Raw genomic sequence first — 19554 nt, 5'->3', positions numbered from 1 at the left:
CTGAAACGAGAATTTACATACGTTATATAATTGTGTTTTTATCACATTTTTATCGCATTTTGACTTTGAATTTCTGCGTGTCACGTCATTTCCGGTATTCGTGGCACGTCACTTCCGCGTCCTGGTAAAGGCGTTCTTTTGGCGCGAAAGATACGACGGTGGTTTTGGTGAGTTCAATCATCAATGAATTGAACAAGCGAGAAAATAAACGCATCGACGTTGCTTTGTTTTGTGTCCCTGCGGTGTAAGGTCGGAGTTGCGGGCGTTACAGAGGCGTTGTTGCATTGCAACGACAGTTTTGCTTTCCCATTTTCATTCTGTACTGTACAAGGAAGTGAGCAAGAACACAGACAAATCAAGCCTTTTGACGTTTTGTCGTCGAGCATTCCTCCACAAGGCTGTCTGGAGTGGCATCGTGTAAACATAAGATAATTTACTAAATGTGGATATAAAATGGTTGCAAGGTTTGTCTCGCTTCTGGACCATTTTGTATTCGGAAGTTCATGAGGGTCTGTTATGCCTTTAAACCTGTATTGTTGTAATATTGTTGCGGACCCGGGTTAGAGGTTCGCCGTGAGGGGGGAAGCGCTTGGGGTTCCTCCCGAACGTCGGGTCCTGAGACCACCCGGGAGGTTGCGAGTCAACCACAAACACCGATTGGTACTGTCGGTCCTGGCAGTGTTCTCACGACTTCGTGTGTTACCCTTCAGTCATTCCGTGTCATTTCAGCCGGGCGTTGCGGTGACCCCCTCAGATTTTTCTGAAAAAATTCTCAAAGTTACCTTAACATATATGAGGAAGATTTGCCAAGTTATAGCTCAAAATTCCAAGTAGTGTCCGAGATATGGCCCTACAAACACCCTGGGGTGTTTCAATTCTGGCAGTCGCGAGCTGCAGATTTGTATCTGAAAAATTTTTGGAGTGCTCTAAATTCCAGAGTTTTACAAACAGGGTTCTGAAAATTCACACAAATGGTGTCTATTAATGAGGCTTTCAGAATCTGACATAAAAAATGTTCCACTTAAAATACTTTTTAAGATAAGTACTCTCAAAAGTAGTGATTTGTAACATGCAGTCAAAAAAAATTGGAGTTTTCAAATTGCAGCCAACAGTCAGTTTATTCATCATGAAGAATTTTGTTGCCTGATTTACATGATCTCATGACTGGATCATTTACACAAGAAAACTGAAACCTTTTGGAGCAAAATCCTGGGTGCTATAGGTGTCTGAACTTTGCTCAAGACTCAACGACACTGAAATTTACCCCGGTTTTACCCCAAGTGTTCACCATGTTGACAGTTACACAGCTCTTTTAAATTTTTGTCACTTAAAGACACATACATAGGCAAACTGTGGTAGAAAATTCAAGAGTTGTTCTCAATCCCTTCTATTTTTAAACGATTTTTATAAAGGCCCACTATTTTAAAAAAAACATGTTCGATGAAAGATGTAGAATAAAAGCAATAGGTGTGCTTTTGAAGTGGAAGCCATGCCAAACATTCATAAGTTGGCACCACAATGATCAAATTGTTGTGTTTTTGGTCAGAACAAGTATGTGGTTACTTTAATTTGGCTCATTTTTTTAAAGGATATTTTAGTTTAAGGCCGCCTGTCAATCTCAACTACAAATTCAGACATAATGTGATCATAATAATCACCATTATAAATATTCATTTGCATATCTAATTGTTTATATACTTGGTGAACATTGTATGAAAGTCTACATCCATTTGTAAATGTAGGTACAATATCTGATTTAACTTTTTTTTTTCATAATTTCATATCAAATTGTTTGGACAAATGTACCTGGATCCATTGTACAAAGTGAACAGTGATTAGTTTTATAATTGCCAGGATATAATAAAATGTAACAATGAGCATTGGTAGTTACTCCAGGGCTGTGTATTTGGTTAAATCTTATCTAAATAAGATAGAGTTGTGCTTCATGCCTAACTTTGGAAATTATTTTGGTACACTTCTTTAAGCTTTACTAAACTGATTTATATATTATTAGATTCCACTTAAGTCATACCTCCTTACAATGTCTTTATTTTTTCTATATGTTTGTTAGTAAAAAAATTATTTTAAAAAGTAGCTTTTGGAACTGCAGAATCATTAGAAATTGATTCCTTTTTTGTAAATTACTTCAAAACTTCAAACCCCACATTTATGATATTTTGCATGAATATAAAGGTTTACACAAGTATTTACTTGGTATAAATTTGATGGTTATGTAAAAATTTAATTCTATGATATGAGATTAATAATGTTATAAATATTTATTACTTTTATATCATACAAAATGCACCATTGTACATTGTGCCTTTTTTCATGATTGAGATAAGTGTTAGCATCTCATTTTTAATTGGAAAAATACATTTTTGAGCCAAAGTAAATTAACCACAAAGTTATTCTGACCATGAAACACTACTGCATGCTCATTGTGGTGTCAGCTTAGGAATTCTTGACATGGCTTCCACTTCAAAAGCACACCGATTGCTTTTATTCTAGATCTTTCATTGAACATGTTTTTTTTTTAAATAGTGAATCTTTATAAAAATCGTTTAAAAATAGAAGGGATTGAGAACAACTCTTGAATTTTCTACCACAGTTTGCCTATGTATGTGTCTTTAAGTGACAAAAATTTAAAAGAGCTGTGTAACTGTCAACATGGTGAACATGGGGTAAAACCAGGGTAAATTTCAGTGTCGTTGAGTCTGGAGCAAAGTTCAGACACCCATAGCACCCAAGATTTTGCTCCAAAAGGTTTCAGTTTTCTTGTGTAAATGATCCAGTCACGAGATTATGTAAATCGGGCAACAAAATTCTTCATGATGAATAAACTGACTGTTGGCTGCAATTTGAAAACTCCAATTTTTTTGACTGCATGTTACAAATCACTACTTTTGAGAGTACTTATCTTAAAAAGTATTTTAAGTCGAACATTTTTGATGTCAGATTCTGAAAGCCTCACTAATAGACACCATTTGTGTGAATTTTCAGAACTGTTTGTAAAACTCTAATTTAGAGCCCTCCAAAAATGCTTCAGATACAAATCTGCAACTCGCGACTGCCAGAATTGAAACACCCCTCGGGTGTTTGTAGGGCCATATCTCGGACACCACTTGGAATTTTTAGCTATAACTTGGCAAACCTTCCTCATACATGTTAAGGTAGCTTTGAGAATTTTTTCAGGAAAATCTGAGGGGGTCACCGCAGAATTTCTTTTTTTTTGGCTGATTTGACACTGAATGACCCCTTTCCGTATGATTGGCAGGATCAAGGTGGGCTCACGGCCTCGATATGTACTCGTCTTATCTTACCTGAACAGGTGCAGCCAAACGGACCTGCATAGTATGCACCGGCTAACGTGCAGAGATAATCGGTGGGGGAAAACTACTCGGCTAACAATACATGTGGACTATGCTAAATCGATTGAGGAAAGGATGCTACGAGCTGGGTGCATTACGACAACAACAAACGATTTGTCTTTTTTTTAAAGGGCGAGGAAAGGTATGTGGCACAGTCAAGACAATGGGTTTATTTACACAAGGAAGATTCATACAGCAGGGACGTGCAAGATGGGTGTGGTGTGGCAAAAGAAATACAATTATACAGTAAGGCAAAGAGACACAGTGCAGAACTAAACCGTGCTAAAACTTGCACAATCTTACTTACTAACAAAATAGGTGCCATCAGGGTCATTTCGAGGAACGGTAGATCAGGGAGAATGAAGTGGTTTCGACCTCTTTGCTCACCAAGTGTGGTTGACAATCCCATGTGGCCCAAACACTGAGGAGGGATAAAAGAGGAGGAATACTGGTTGTGTCTACGATGCATATTTGAGGAGATGCGACCGAGGGTGTGGATGAGGTGCAGGTGAGATTCAAGGAGGAAACTGGAAAGAGGTGTATATCTGTAGGGTTGCTCTGAAAATAATGGTTTGTTGGGACTTGCCCTCGCCGATATATTGTACGTCCACAGTGGACGAGACGGAAAAGAGGGACAGAACGGGTGAGAAGACAGTTTATTTATGTGTGAGATTATTTGTGCGTGTAAATGTTTTATCGGCTTGGCCCGAATGAATATGCTCGGTACCGCGCATGGATCACTCGCTCGCCAGCGCTCCGTTCCGCAAACTTTGTTCCATACACTACAACCTGTAAGCACCGTTCCACCTCTTGCCACATACTGCCGACCAAGCCAAGAAAGATCCTCTCTGCATCTGGAACGCATTACTTAAATAGTCACTTGGTGGGGGCAGAGCCGAGATGTGGATCAAACGGGTCATACAGCGGAGTGTCTGAGTTTTACAGCGCCCCCATTGGTGAACGCACGATTACCCCAGCACCGCCCACGCAAGGGCATAGCAATGAAGATGCTGCCATTTGACTTCCAGATGCCCCATGCGGCGGATCTCCATTCTCAACATGCCGCCAGTGTCTTTGGCTGCGCTCTCCAGGGTGCAAACGTGTGCTGAACACCCAGTGGGAAGCACAATTAAGCAGAGCATCAGGGCTAGCCATATGGTGTTAGATGGTGATGAACGTACACTCGCATTTCGAGTTACAAACAGCTGAACGTCCAGGTCCGAGGTGCCTGCTGTCAGTGCTTTGTGCTCGTTACTCCAAATGCGATGGCGGGCATCTGTGGTGACTGTGGTTGAGGAGACATTGTGGTTTGGTGCGGTGGTTCACTGTGGTTGAGGTGTTGTGATTGTCGAGCATTAGTGAATGCACAGCAAGCTTGGGTAATGTTACATTGAAATGGAGTAACACGAATGGCACCTTGATTGTTGTAGCATTTGTGGGTAGAGTACGGCGATGGTTGGAGTGATGTGCCAGTTGGATTGAGGTGCATGATTCAAATTATGCTTGGCATGCTTGCTTGCTTGCGTGAGAGAGATTTGAGTGCAAGAAATTAAGATGGGGAAAGAATGGGGGGGGGGGGGAACTACCGAATCCCAGACCGCATATTGACCCATCTCACCCATTACACATAAGGGAAGGACTATGGAACAAATAATAATGAAATAACTATCTCTGGAACCTCAAAATGCTGTGTACCATTGCCCCCAGGGTCACAGTTCGCAGAACCATCACACTACCACTGTCTAGACAAAGTGTCCAGCGTATTGACATATCCCAGCTTCGGCACAAGCTTTGACCCCGATTGTTTGGCCATGAAAGCACACAAAGCACAATAACTCAACCAATTGTGAATGGACCTTCCTTTTTGGGTGGTCGCTAGACTACCGTTTTTCTCAGGTTTTCCGTCTGTCTGTTTGTATGTAATGGACAGCTCTGGAGGCCAGAGGAGTCAACCGATTTTGATGAAACTTGACTGGTAGGTTCATACCAGGATCTAGTTCTATGCTTTTGAGCACCGTTGCTATGGATGACACCGTTGCCTACCAATGGGACTTTGAAATTTTTGAAAAAATCCCCAAAAATTTTTTTTTGAAAGTCAAAAATCGGCTACCGCGCTTTTATGCGCACACACTACAATCAACCTCTTTGTCAAAAATTTTCAGCCCGATCCGTCAAAAACTGTATGACGAGTATGCAATTATATTACTACATGCTTTCACCCCAACGTTCGCGTTGGGATTCCTTAACGTAGGGTTAGGGAATCGAACACAAATGATGAATGGACAGTTGCTCATCATGTTCCTAGATGGAACAACGAACGGCAAAAATGCCATCTGATGTGTTCTCTTATCTACATATTTCAAATTTGCCTTCGTCTATTCGCCTTAGTCTTATTGGAGTCCGGAAAAAAACTATCGGCTTTCGCCTATATGTCGCCTATCGGCTTATCGCCTATCGGCTTGTTTCTTTGTTTTTTTCTGGACTCCAATAAGATGGTGGCACACAAATTGCTGACGTCACTAAACCTGCTCCATTGATTGTAGATGTTACAACAACCTTAACTTAGCCAATCGCTGTTTGACTGGACCAATTTGTTCTTTATATTTTTTGAATATTAAAGCAATTAAGTGAGATTGTTGTTGTTTCAACAGACTGATGTAGTTTTACCATACATGAGGAATACCATGGATAATGCTGAGGAGGACAGCCCAGACCTTTCCTTCTTGTCCATACCAGAGCCTCCAGGGGGTGGTACGGAAGGGCAGTCCAGGTTTGTGACTGGTCAGGAGGTGCTGGCACGTTGGTCAGATGGCCTGTTTTACTTGGGACTTGTGAAAAAGGTGAGGCATTTCTTTCATGTTTGCTCTTATTCCCAGCACTCTCAACATGAAAATAACACTCATGGCGCATCACATGCTTGTAGATACTTGGGTGCCCCCAAAGTGCCGACGTAATAAATAAAAGTTGGCATCTTTTCTTGTTTTTTATGTCTTTTATTTACATGAGGAAGGATTTATGTAAAATGTTTTTTAGAGCAATAGCGATTCTAGGTCTGATCTTGGTCAACTCCCGACCTGACGATAAACGCAGTAGCTTATGGTACAGTACAGTATCACAGTCGTTTTGCACGTTTTTAACAGGTATTGAAGAAGCCATTGTCAGTCGATGATAAATGGGGTTTCTGGGACTTCCATTCAAATGAATGGGGGAAAAGGGGAAAACTTTCTGACCCAAGCTCCAAAAGCCCAAAATAGGAGACTGATTTTCTCCCCACCTATCCCCTTCCCTCCCATAAAAGCAAATGTAAGATTGAGACTTACTGATTAAAGCACTTCTTCCCTTTCATATTTTCATTCCACTCAAAGAGCGAAACAACGAATATTTGCCCATGTTCTACTTCAGGGAATAACTTAATTTTCTTGTAACATTCATTTCCATCGAGTATATTCACAAAGAATAACTTGGAACTTGGTTCTTGGTATAAGTGTCTTTGTTGAGCAAAAATGAAATGATAAACTTCTCTTAATGCTCTTATTTGACCACGACCTGAGCCACTTATCATTTTGAGATTGTAGTTAATTGTTTTTCCATTGTTCAATTGATAACCATCAAAGTTTTCAGTCCATTCAAGGATATTTGTTTTTTTTCTTTACATCCTCCAACTTATTTGTAATTAAATTTATCCACTTATTTTTTTAATCTACTTTTACCCCGATTATTTCATCAATAAGACTGATTTGATATTTCTCACATTCTTTATGTTTTCCATTTAAATACCAAGGCTGATTACATCTCCACTCTTTGGTTTGGTTATTGCTTGGTTCTATCACTTATAAATCGTTAAAAAGAGGGTGGTAGCCTGTTAAAATCCCCAACCAATATCTTAACACTTATACTTATAACCATAAGGGAGACTATTGATTCCATTCTCTAAAATATATCTTTTATCATCAAAAGCTCCTAATGCTTTCTTATTTATCTCTTCTGTATATAATTGATGTTTATAACTTCTTATTGTATTCATTTTTCTGTACTCTTCCTTCTTTAAGGTTAAAAAGTTGTCATAATGTTTATAGTTTATTGTTTCCTTGATTATATTTTTCTTTATTCCCTTTAGCTTCTGATCACACCTTTCATTGTTATTATTAATACTAGTGCGTGGCCGTACGTGCAAAAAAAAAACAAAAAACTTTCAAACGGCGTGCCAGAAACAACAACCACACAGGCCGTTCCTTCGCTCTCGCGTGCCCGTACGTGTTGTGGCCATATGTGCGTGGCCGTATGTGAAAAGAAAAAAAAAACTTTCAAAACCACACAGGCCGTTCCTTCGCTCTCGTAAACGACGACTGGATTGGGGCATTGTGTTTATCTATAAATGCGCATAAGAAATCGACAAATTATTAGAAGTAAGTCATCACTGTCCGGAAGTCTGTACGTTCTAACCCGTAATGGAGAACGCGCTCTAACTTGGCCATAACTTGGGAACCACTTGTCCGATTAATTTCAAACCTTTTGAAAGGCAAACAAACAGAGATTGCTGGAATTAAAGATAGATAGATAGAAGATAGATACTGTGGGTGCAAAACGCCAAGCAATGTGTCCTGTCATTGGTAACTAAGGCGCCCTTTCCCATCGCCCATGCCTACGCAGCAACATGTTCTGTCATTGGTTTGGTAAATAAATGGCCATAACTTGGGAACCACTTGTCCAATTAATACCAAACCTTGAAAAGGCACGTACTCAGGTCCCCAGCAATATACCTGGCAAGTGTCAATTAGATCGGACCAGTGGTTGTCGAGAAACAGCGGTCACAGACATATAGACACACACACACACACACACACACACACACACACACACACACACACACACACACACACACACACACACACACACACACACACACACACACACCGATTGCTGGAATTATAGATAGATACGTAAAAGCATAAGACTTTGATCTCAATCCTATAAATTCACTTCTGACCTTCCCACCCAATTCATCTATAAACTTACCAATAACCTTTTTATTCCTTCATGAAAACAACACATCACCTGACTTATAATTACTTGTATCATATATTTCGATATTATCAATCATATCCTCAGATACATCACTTGTCTTAATTTCTAATATAAAACTATCTGTATCCATAGATAACAATGACACATTATCCTTATACTTTGATTTTAAATTATTATAGTAATAGTCATACATTAACGGCTTTGACAAGTCAAGAATTGATGTTCCCATATAAATAGGTTTATCCATTTCAATACTCTCTTTTTTTCAAATGAATAGCACAAAAGTTCTCTGAAAACACCTCCGCTCGTTCAAAACTTGGTCTATTAATTAACTTTGAAGCCTGTTTCCAAGATGTAGCACGTCTTGTGTTTCATCGATTCCTCACATTTTCCAAAGTCTTTCCAAATACAGCATTATTCATTAACTTATAAAAGTCCTTCTCAAAATCGGTTTTTGCTTCTGTTCTCCTTTTTGTATTAAAATCGATATACTTCTTTAACCAATGACTTTGTTTAAATTTCAAAATCCGATGAATTTTCCTCACTCTCAACCCAGCAGATAAATATTGTCTCGAGTTCCTTTGATGCAAAACATAACTTTCTTTATCTTTTAATGTAGTAAGTAGTTTTTTTCTGGAGATTTACCTTTTATATTAAGTGACTGTTGGTAATCACTAAACCATTCTTTTCCTGGACTTTCTTTATCAGGGGCATAAGGTAGGTCTTTATGTTTGTGATGAAGTTCTTCTGGATATTTTAAATCAACCTCAAAATAATATCCAACTTCAGCTTCATCCAATTATTTTTGAGAGGAGACAACAATGTCTTGTAAAACTTTTTCATAATGTTTTTCTTGAACCCATTTAAGTTTTCCATCAGGTAAAGATTGAGACATCGCCCACCCATACAAATTGTTAGCATCATAATACATCAGGTAAGAGTTGTCCTCATTCTTATTATAATCAGGAAGATATTTGTTATTTGCTTTAGCATATCTCTTGGAATATACTTGAGATATTCCCTCTCTTTTAGCCTTCTCTATCATTAAAAGCATATCTATATCACTGATTAATTCCAAATTCTGTTTTGTCATTTTTAACATAGCACTCCAAGCCAAACCCAGGGCCATGTAATGGTGAGCGGGGTCTAATCCATAAGAATTTTTATTATGACAGACTGTTCTAAAAGTTTCAAACACATCAGCCAATAACAATACATCAGTTTTAAGATACAAATCATGATATTCTCTAAGATTCTTTATATTGAACTTCTCCCAAACCTTTTTAGCTTGTGTATAATCTCTATCGGAAATATGAGTTTTATTCAACTTGCTCTAGAAACTTTCCCTTGAAGTAAGTTGTGTTTCTTTAAACTTCTCAAATGAATCCATGTAGTCATGCGGATATATTCCCTTTTGTGATAAGAGATCAATCTCTTCTTGATTTGAGAAATGTGATTTAAGATTCGGTAAGTTTTTAATATTTGATGCTAAGTTATATAATGGACTTTCCATAAACTTGTATGTGTCAAAAAAAATCTGATATGGGTTATGGGGGATGTATGAATTGTTTTTGTGAATGAGATGTGTTTTGATCTGTTAGGAATGGCAGAAATATCTCCAGATATTTGCTGGTTTAAGTGCGGCTGGAGCAGAGACGGGTGGTATTTCAGCAGCGGTGAAAACTGCCAATGAAAGGAAAGCTCAACTCCAGGCTCAAAAAGAATTGGAAAGACATCACAAAGAGTTGGAGAAACAAATTAGTGGAAGTGGTGTAATTGTACATTTTGCTGAAAAACTTGAAAGTCTGCCTGATAAAGCGAGATTGTTAGTTGGAGATATGCTTTCTTCTATCGCACAAGCAGGTGTAAAATTAACTAAAAGGGGTAATGGATTATATCTTTCTAATAAATAAATGAGCATTCATGAGTCGTTTAAGCAATTTGGAAAGAATACAACATAAAATTTAGAACTTATCAAATATTGTAAGAAATTAAAATTTCATAATGTGGTTATTTGTATGAGAGATGAATTAACAAACGTGCCTCAACATACAAAGAATATTATTATGAACTTAGAAGATAATAATGGGAACGATTCTCATTGGGTTTGTATTTTTAATAGTCGACAAATATTATTTTGATAGTTTTGGTCTTCCACCACCTGTTGAAGTAATCAAATTCTTACAGAATGGTGTTTATCAAACATTTCAAGTCCAAGAATTAAATTCCAAGTGTTGTGGTCAATTATGTCTTTATGTGTTATTTCAACTCAATAAAAATTTTAATGACATTATTTTTAATCTAATATAAATGACATGCTGGTACTATCTTTTGTGTATCCCAAGAACTGGATATTGATTTATCAAATTATTACACAAAGGCACAGGCTGAATGACAGATAGCAAAAAATATTAATATGAAAAATGCTTGTAAATTAATAAATTACACTGGTCAACAACAAATTTGTTGTCTGCATTTTTTAAGCTGATTTAGGACGAATCTGATGCGCTGAATCCAAAACTCACATTAGTTTTGTTCAATCAGGTCAAGTTTTTGAGATATGGCCACATGTCGTTTTTTTACATTTTTGTTCACATGTACGCATGTGTGGAGCATTTTAGAAGAAGTTGGTGGGGGTAAAATGTCATGTCAAATAATTGTTTTGATTGGAAATAATTATTTTAATGACAAGAAGTATTCAGGTACGATAGTTCTGGGTGATTATGTCGAAAAGGGATCAGTTTGAAGTCATAAAACCTCAAAATCTTTCAAAAATTGGTGAGGCAAAGCATAAAGTTCGTGGATCAAAACTAAAGTTAATGGGGCAGATTTTGTAATAATGTGATACAAAAAAGTTGTATTTCTTGAAATAACGAACTCTGAAGAATGTACAATACCTACATGCGCCAATTTATGACATGCGCTTCTGCTCAAGCTTGGAGTGCCACAGTACGAACCCAAAGATTGGAGACTGTTCATTGACAGCAGCAAGCGATCACTGAAATGTGTTCTGCTACACAACGGCAACCAGTTTGCCTCTGTACCCATCGCTCACTCGACTACACTGAAGGAGAAGTATGAAGCGGTGAAGTACGTGCTGGAGAAAATTGGTTATGATCAGCATAAGTGGTTTATTTGTGTTGACCTGAAGATGGTGAACTTTTTGTTGGGACAACAGTCTGGCTTCACCAAGTACCCATGTTTTCTGTGCATATGGGATAGTAGGGACTGTGCTCAGCATTACACGAAGAAGGACTGGCATGTGCATGAGGAATTGGTGCCATGCAAAGAAAGGAACGTCATCAACGACCCTCTGGTGGACAGAGACAGAATACTCTTCCCACCGCTGCACATCAAGCTCGGCTTAATCAAGCAGTTCACCAAGGCTCTGGACAAAGATGGTGACTGCTTCACTTACTTGTGCCAGGCTTTTCCAGGATTGACCATGGAGAAGTTGAAAGCTGGCATCTTTGATGGTTCTCAGATCCGTCAGCTCATCAGAGATCCAGAGTTCAAAAACTCAATGAACGAAGTGGAACTGGAAGCGTGGAAGACATTTGTTTTGGTAGTGAAGAACTTTCTTGGCAACAATAAGGCCAGAAACTACGCAGAACTTGTCAACAACATGCTGACTGCTTTCAGAAACCTGGGCTGCAACATGAGCATCAAGATGCACTACCTATTTTCACATATGAACCGGTTTCCTGAGAACCTGGGTTCAATGAGTGACGAGCAGGGGGAGAGATTCCATCAGGACATGAAGGAGATGGAGACCTGGTATCAGGGTCGCTGGGACGCAGTCATGATGGCTGACTACTGTTGGAATCTGAAGAGAGACCTCCCTGCCGCTGAACATTCCAGGAGTTCGAAGAAACGGAAGTTCAAGCCCTGAAGTTTGAACAGTGGTGACGCAACATGCAATTTACTTGTACTTACCTTTATCAATGCCCACCATTCAGATGACAGTAATCGATGTTTCTATCATGTAATCAATAAATGTTGTTGGCAAAACATTTTTTTTTCTTAAAAACATGTTTAGGATGATATGTGTTGAGAAAAATCAGCTGATAATGCCACAAAAATGTAATTGATTTTGTCACAAGATCTGATTTTTTCAAATCAACTTAGCACAAAAACCTGACCTGATTGAGAGAAACGGATGCCATTTCCTGATTCAGCAGTGCCAGAATACCCTAATTCACTTGTAGAAATCTAGACAACATTCAGAAAGTAAAAAAATTGTTGACCAGTGTTATCCAAGCACGACTGACGCGAATAACTTTGTGAGATTAAGTGATTTACCACAATATAATTATATCCTTAAATAAAACGGCACGTTTTGTTAAAGGAGTAGAATTTACAACCACAACACCTGGATCAACAAACCATTCACCTTTTCTTATTAAATTCAATTATCTGCTTAGTATTGAATTTTATAAAGAAGGAAGAATAGTTAATACGAGAATAGAGAAATGGAGGTATAATGTGTGTGATTTAGGATATAATTGGTCTTTTTCATTCAACCTAGAAGACCTACACGATTTTTATCAGTCTCGTAAAGAAGAATATTATCCTCGAGGTAAGAATCAGGAGATATGTGGAAGCACAATTAGCAAACAAGAAATACACGATTTTGGGAATAGGAAATTGTATGATTGTGAAGCAATAGTTTATATGACAAAGAAGGAAGGAAATTGGATAATTATACAAACTGATTTTACAACAGAAAGATGGGGTGGTATTGTTACAAATCTGGCAGCCATGTGCACACAACAGCCTGGTCCTATAGATCAGTTATATTGGTAAGTACCTGTTTATTGTTAGGGTCCCGCCCGAGTCCAATGGGAATTAAATGTTCGTGCACTACAGAGTTATTTTCATAGTTAGGATTTTTACATCACCAACAACAACGCCCATCTTCGCTTTTACAACAACACCATGGACCATTCCCCACACGATGGCGTGTCGAACACGCATGTGGGCAGAGTTCCCTCGGTCACCGAGGTTCTGACTCCACGCTTCGGCCAACCGGAAGGGTGTGTGCGCGTTTGCCGCCTTTCAGCCAATGGGCGCAGAGCGAGCTCCAAGAGAAGCAGAGACTCTTCGGGGGGCGGGGGATCGAGACGCCCCGACACGCCCCCCCCCCCGACCAATCATGGAGAGACGACCGATTTCCCCCGGCGAATGAGGGGTGCGGAGAGGTGAGATGCGTTCCCCCCGCCCCCGACACGAGAGAGGGAGAGAAGAAATAGACGGGACAGCATGGTCATCTCGCTTCTGGTCTCGTCTTGTCGCTGGCTCTGGTCTCGTCACGTGCCGGAGGAGCGTGCTGGAGCCCGACGCTGCCCTCCGTACCCGGTGCTTGCAGCGGCATCGAGTTGCAGGTTCAAGTCCCGCCGAGCCAGATTGTCGAGGGCCGCCGAGGTGGGAAGGTCCAAGCTCGCTCTGGTCTCCAGCTCACCTTTCCTCAAGCTGGAAACCTTGAATAAAGACCCGGGTATGCGGGCCTGTCTTGTCCAAGTAGAACTGATAAGTGCCTGTGTTCCTTGTACATTATTTGCCTTGCTATAGTCGTGATAACTCTGCTCTTTGTGTGTTTCCCCCCCCCCCCATTGTAAAATAAATACCCCTATTGTTGAATGTATCAGCTCGTTTCTGTGTTTCTTTCGTTGGCTTAGCACTGTGTGTGTTTGGAAATTGGGAAGCGGCAAATTGTGCATTTGGTCTGACGGGTCTTGGTAACCATCCGCTCGGGTTACGCACGGTTAGAGCATGATAATGGCTCGTTCCGCTCGAGACCTGCCGAGGGTGTGAATTCCCCGGTAGCTTTGCCGCGTGGATACTTAGGTATATTGAAGTTGGCAATTAACCCTATTCCACGCGGCCGAATTATTGGCGATTCACGGTCCTGTAAGGGACCCGTGCCTTTCGGAGTTCTCCGAGAATCACTATCTAGATTCCGGGTGTTTGGTGGAGCCGACACTACTGCTCCACCTCGCGGTCGTGCTCGCTGCCGACACCCGGCTCCACAACAGTATTAAGTGTCATCATATTAATTTGTCATATATTTCTAATACATAAATGACAGCAAGAAGACTTCAAGAAAATTATAATTTTTGCATTCAAGGATACCTACAAGAAAAGGGTGTTCGATTTTACATTCCTTATGAATTGGAACATAGACACGGGCAATTTTCAATTAAAAGCTGGCCTTATACTGATGTTAAAAAACCCACAAATAGAGATTTGATTCAAATATGAAATAAAAATGAACTTCTAAAGGTGATGAAATATAAAACTCTTTTAGAAATCATTAACAAATCTTATTGGTTTCCTATTATGAGAAAAATAATTGTGGATTCAAGAGTATCGCAGAATCCAGATGAATATATGTATGATATTCTATGGGGTGAAAGTGGTTCAAGGATAGTAAGGGATGAGGAAGGAGTTGAAGAAACTGAGACAAGGGAGAAGAAGGAGGAGAGGGAGGTAAGAGAGAAGGAGGAGAAGGAGAAGAGAGAGGGAGGAAAGAGGGAGAATGAATAAATATAAAAATATGGAAACCAGTGAGATTTAAAAATGATCGAAGGTATAACAGAAAATAAATAAATCTCAACGCACTGAGGAGGAAAACAAAGAATTGACAAGTCTATTAGAAATATTTCCGTCAACAGTATTAACATCGATTTCAGGGAGAAGATATAAATGAGAAAGTGGAGATAAAGAAGAGAGAAGGAAAAGATTATATTATTGATGATGTTGGTGTGATTGACTTTAATTAAAGTTTTACATTTTTTTTTCTTAAATAAATGGAGGAGAGAGTGAAGGCATTTCTGAGGATTCTTTATGTCTTAAAAATTAAGATTCAAATGTGCATGTTGGAAACTAAAAAGGTTTTCGTACTCTCGGAATTTTTCTCATAAATAAATGAGTTACTGTCTCAAATGAAAAAGAAAACTAATACTAAAAAATCTCATATTTTAAAAGTAAAAATGACAGGGTTATACAAAAAGGCATATGTTCGGTGTGTGGCTCAAAAGTAAATTCATCTCCAAACACAAATGTGGGGGAGATATACAAAAGTTTTTATCAGGAAGTAAATTTACAACTACTGAAATACCAGGGGAATTACATCTACCAGGGTATCCTTTCTGTGGTCCAGGAACATACTTGAATAAAAGACTAGATGAGGCTGACAATCCTAAACCATGCAGCAAACCTATCAATAGTGTTTATGAAGTGTGCATGAGGCACGATATTGATTATGGGAATACCACAACTTTAGAAGAAAAGCATGAAGCCGATAGAGAAATGTTGTATAATTTGTCTCTGATACAAAATCCAACCTTGAGAGAAAAAGTTGATAGGTTCATCGTGAAGAAGATGATCATTGCTAAATTGAAACTTGGGCTTGGAAATTCAAAAAACGTATAGGCTCTTATGATGTCATTAAGATTGAAGAGCAGTTAGCTGATGAATTACATAAACCAATAATCACAAAGTTTCATAGAAGGAAGGTTTATTCCAAGGAAGTTGATTATATCTGGTCCGCTGATTTGATTGAACTCAATAATGATAAGGGGTACAAGTATGCTTTAACCGTTATTGATTTGAGGAGTAGATATGCGTGGGTTGTTCCTTTGAAAAACAAAACAGGTAATACTGTACTCTTATGTTAGTTTTCCAACAGATATTCAATAAAAGCAAGAGAAAACCTAAAAAATTGTGGACTGATGAGGGTACAGAGTTCTACAACAAAACATTTATGAATTTTCTTTAAAATAACAACATTATATTATACAGCACCTTTAATGAAGGAAATGCAGTTGTTATTGAGTGATTCAATCGCACTTTAAAAGAGAGACTATATAAAAAATTCACTCAACTCGGTTTTCAACAATGGTTGTCTTTAATTCAGGACATTGTAGATAAGTATAAAGATACGATTCACACCTCAACGAATACTAAACCATCAGAAACATTTACAAAATTAGAATATGAAAAAGAGATTAATGTCAGAAAGCCTAAGTTCAAAGTTGGTGATATCGTAAGAATATACAGGTAGAAATCTCATTTTGAAAAAGGTTATACTAAGCGATGGACAAATGAACTTTTTTAAATCGTTGATGTAATAGTCAGTTCCTTGGACTTATAAGGTATATGATTTAGAAGGGGAAGAGATTTTAGGTTCATTTTATTCACAGGAATTACAAAAGATAAAGATAGTAAAAAGAATTTTTTTTTTTCTAAAATTGACTCCACCCCTTTTTAACTCTGCCCCTTTTTGACTACGCCCACACAAATCCCACCCACAAAAGCCACATCCACACAAGCCCCACGCACGCAAACACCGCCCACACAAGCCACATCCACATCCATCATATCCACATAATTAGTGATTAGTTAATTAGTTCCCCACACACGTTTTTTAATTTAAAAAAATTGCTCCACGCAAGCCCCACCCACCCACACAAGCCCCACCCACCCACACAAGCCCCACCCACCCACACAAGCCCCACCCACCCACACAAGCCCCACCCACCCACACAAGCTCCACCCATCCACACAAGCCCCACCCCCCTGTGCACCCCCACCTTTGGCCCACCATCCCCTCATCCCACCCCCCACCCTTTCCCACACACGGAGAGGGGGGAGGGATGAGGGGGTGGTGGGTCGTTGGGGGAGTGCACCTACCCCCCCCCCCTTCCCCTTTACATCTCTTTTATTCTTTTCTTGTAATTCAAAATCAGATAGTTATAAGGAAAGCATTTATAATGAAACAAAAGTAATAACATTGAACAAAATCTTCTTTCGCAGCAGTCTGATGGTTTGTTTTGGTAATGAAACTCGATCAACATATTCTGTTCAAAACAAAGAGGAAAGAACAATTAGGGTATATAAAGATTATTATATTATGATATTAATAAATATAACATTTACCTCCAGAAGATAGTGTCATCTCAGATTCCTCCAGAAGATAGTGTCATGCCAGATTCCTCCAGAAGATTAAGTTGTGTGTTTGGTTCATCCAGACAGGTGTTTAAACTAAAAATTAAAAAAAAAATTGTCAAAGACTGACACAGACACAGACACACACACACACAGACACACACACACACAGACACACACACACACAGACACACACACACACAGACACACACACACACAGACACACACACACACAGACACACACACACACAGACACACACACACGCGCACACAGACACACACACAGACACACACACACACAGACACACACACACACACACACAGACACACACACACACACACACACAGACACACACACAGACACACACACACAGACACACACACACAGACACACACACACAGACACACACACAGACACACACACACAGACACACACACACAGACACACACACACAGACACACACACACAGACACACACACACAGACACACACACACAGACACACACACACAGACACACACACACAGACACACACACAGACACACACACACACACAGACACACACACACACACAGACACACACACAGACACACACACACAGACAGACACACACACAGACAGACACACACACAGACAGACACACAGCCACACACACAGACACACACGCACAGTCACACACACACACAGACAGACACACAGACACAAACACACACAGACACACACAAATACACACAAACACACACACACACAGACACACACACACACAGACACCCACACAGACACACACACAGACTCACACACAGACACTCACACAGACAGACTCACACACACACACTCACACACACACACACACACACACACACAGACACACACACACACACACACACAGACACACACACAGACACACACACACAGACACACACACACAGACACACACACAGACACACACACAGACACACACACAGACACAGACACACACACAGACACAGACAGACACACACACACACACAGACACACACACACAGACACACACACACAGACACACACACAGACACACACAGAGACACACACACACAGACACACACACACAGACACAGACACAGACACACAGACACACAGACACACAGACACACAGACACACAGACGCACAGACGCACAGACGCACAGACGCACAGACGCACAGACGCACAGACGCACAGACGCACAGACGCACAGACGCACAGACGCACAGACGCACAGACGCGCGCACAGACGCGCGCACGCGCGCGCACGCACGCACGCACGCACGCACGCACGCACGCACGCACGCACGCACGCAGACACACACGCACGCAGACACACACGCACGCAGACGCGCGCACGCAGACGCGCGCACGCAGACGCGCGCACGCAGACGCGCGCACGCAGACGCGCGCACGCAGACGCGCGCACGCAGACGCGCGCACGCAGACGCGCGCACGCAGACGCGCGCACGCAGACGCGCGCACGCAGACGCGCGCACGCAGACGCGCGCACGCAGACACGCGCACGCAGACACGCGCACGCAGACACGCGCACGCAGACACGCGCACGCAGACACGCGCACGCAGACACGCGCACGCAGACACGCGCACGCAGACACGCGCACGCAGACACGCGCACACAGACACGCGCACACAGACACGCGCACACAGACACGCGCACACAGACACGCGCACACAGACACGCGCACACAGACACGCGCACACAGACACGCGCACACAGACACGCGCACACAGACACGCGCACACAGACACGCGCACACAGACACGCGCACACAGACACGCGCACACAGACACGCGCACACAGACACGCGCACACAGACACGCGCACACAGACACGCGCACACAGACACGCGCACACAGACACGCGCACACAGACACGCGCACACAGGGTCAGAGACAGAGCGATAATTTCTCACCTTGGACTCGGGTCATTCAAGATCAAAGGATGTGAGAGAATTTCTTGTCATTCAAGAAAAATATCATTCAATTATTTTTGAAATGAATAAATGTCTTCAAGGAAGTCATTCATTTTTATCGTCGTGTAATTCAAATAACTAATTTTCAACATCAATTATCAACGATGTTCTTATTGGGGACAACCTGTTAGAAAAAGACATACAATAATTATTGGTTGTATAGTGATTTAATTCTGTATAAAACAACAAATAATGAATTGGGTTGAGGATC

General features: G+C 40.6%; 1 protein-coding gene across 2 annotated transcripts in view; it reads left to right on the top strand.

The window, feature by feature from the left end:
* Positions 1-67: 67 nt before the first annotated feature.
* LOC147012823 (metal-response element-binding transcription factor 2-like) overlaps positions 68-19554 on the top strand; it is a 35775-nt gene continuing 16288 nt past the window's right edge. For both annotated transcript variants that reach the window (XM_085854080.1, XM_085854079.1), the window contains exons 1-2: positions 68-167; positions 6023-6211. In XM_085854080.1, the coding sequence (XP_085710206.1) occupies positions 6044-6211 (168 nt within the window). In that variant the 5' untranslated portion in view covers positions 68-167; positions 6023-6043. The remainder of the gene's footprint in view (positions 168-6022; positions 6212-19554) is intronic.

The sequence above is a fragment of the Eptatretus burgeri genome, chromosome 14, assembly GCF_056783735.1.
Source record: "Eptatretus burgeri isolate ZD-2024b chromosome 14, Ebu_testis_v1, whole genome shotgun sequence".
Taxonomy (NCBI): domain Eukaryota; kingdom Metazoa; phylum Chordata; class Myxini; order Myxiniformes; family Myxinidae; genus Eptatretus; species Eptatretus burgeri.
Note: the sequence above shows the minus strand (reverse complement) of the source record. Positions and strands in the feature narration are given on the sequence as shown.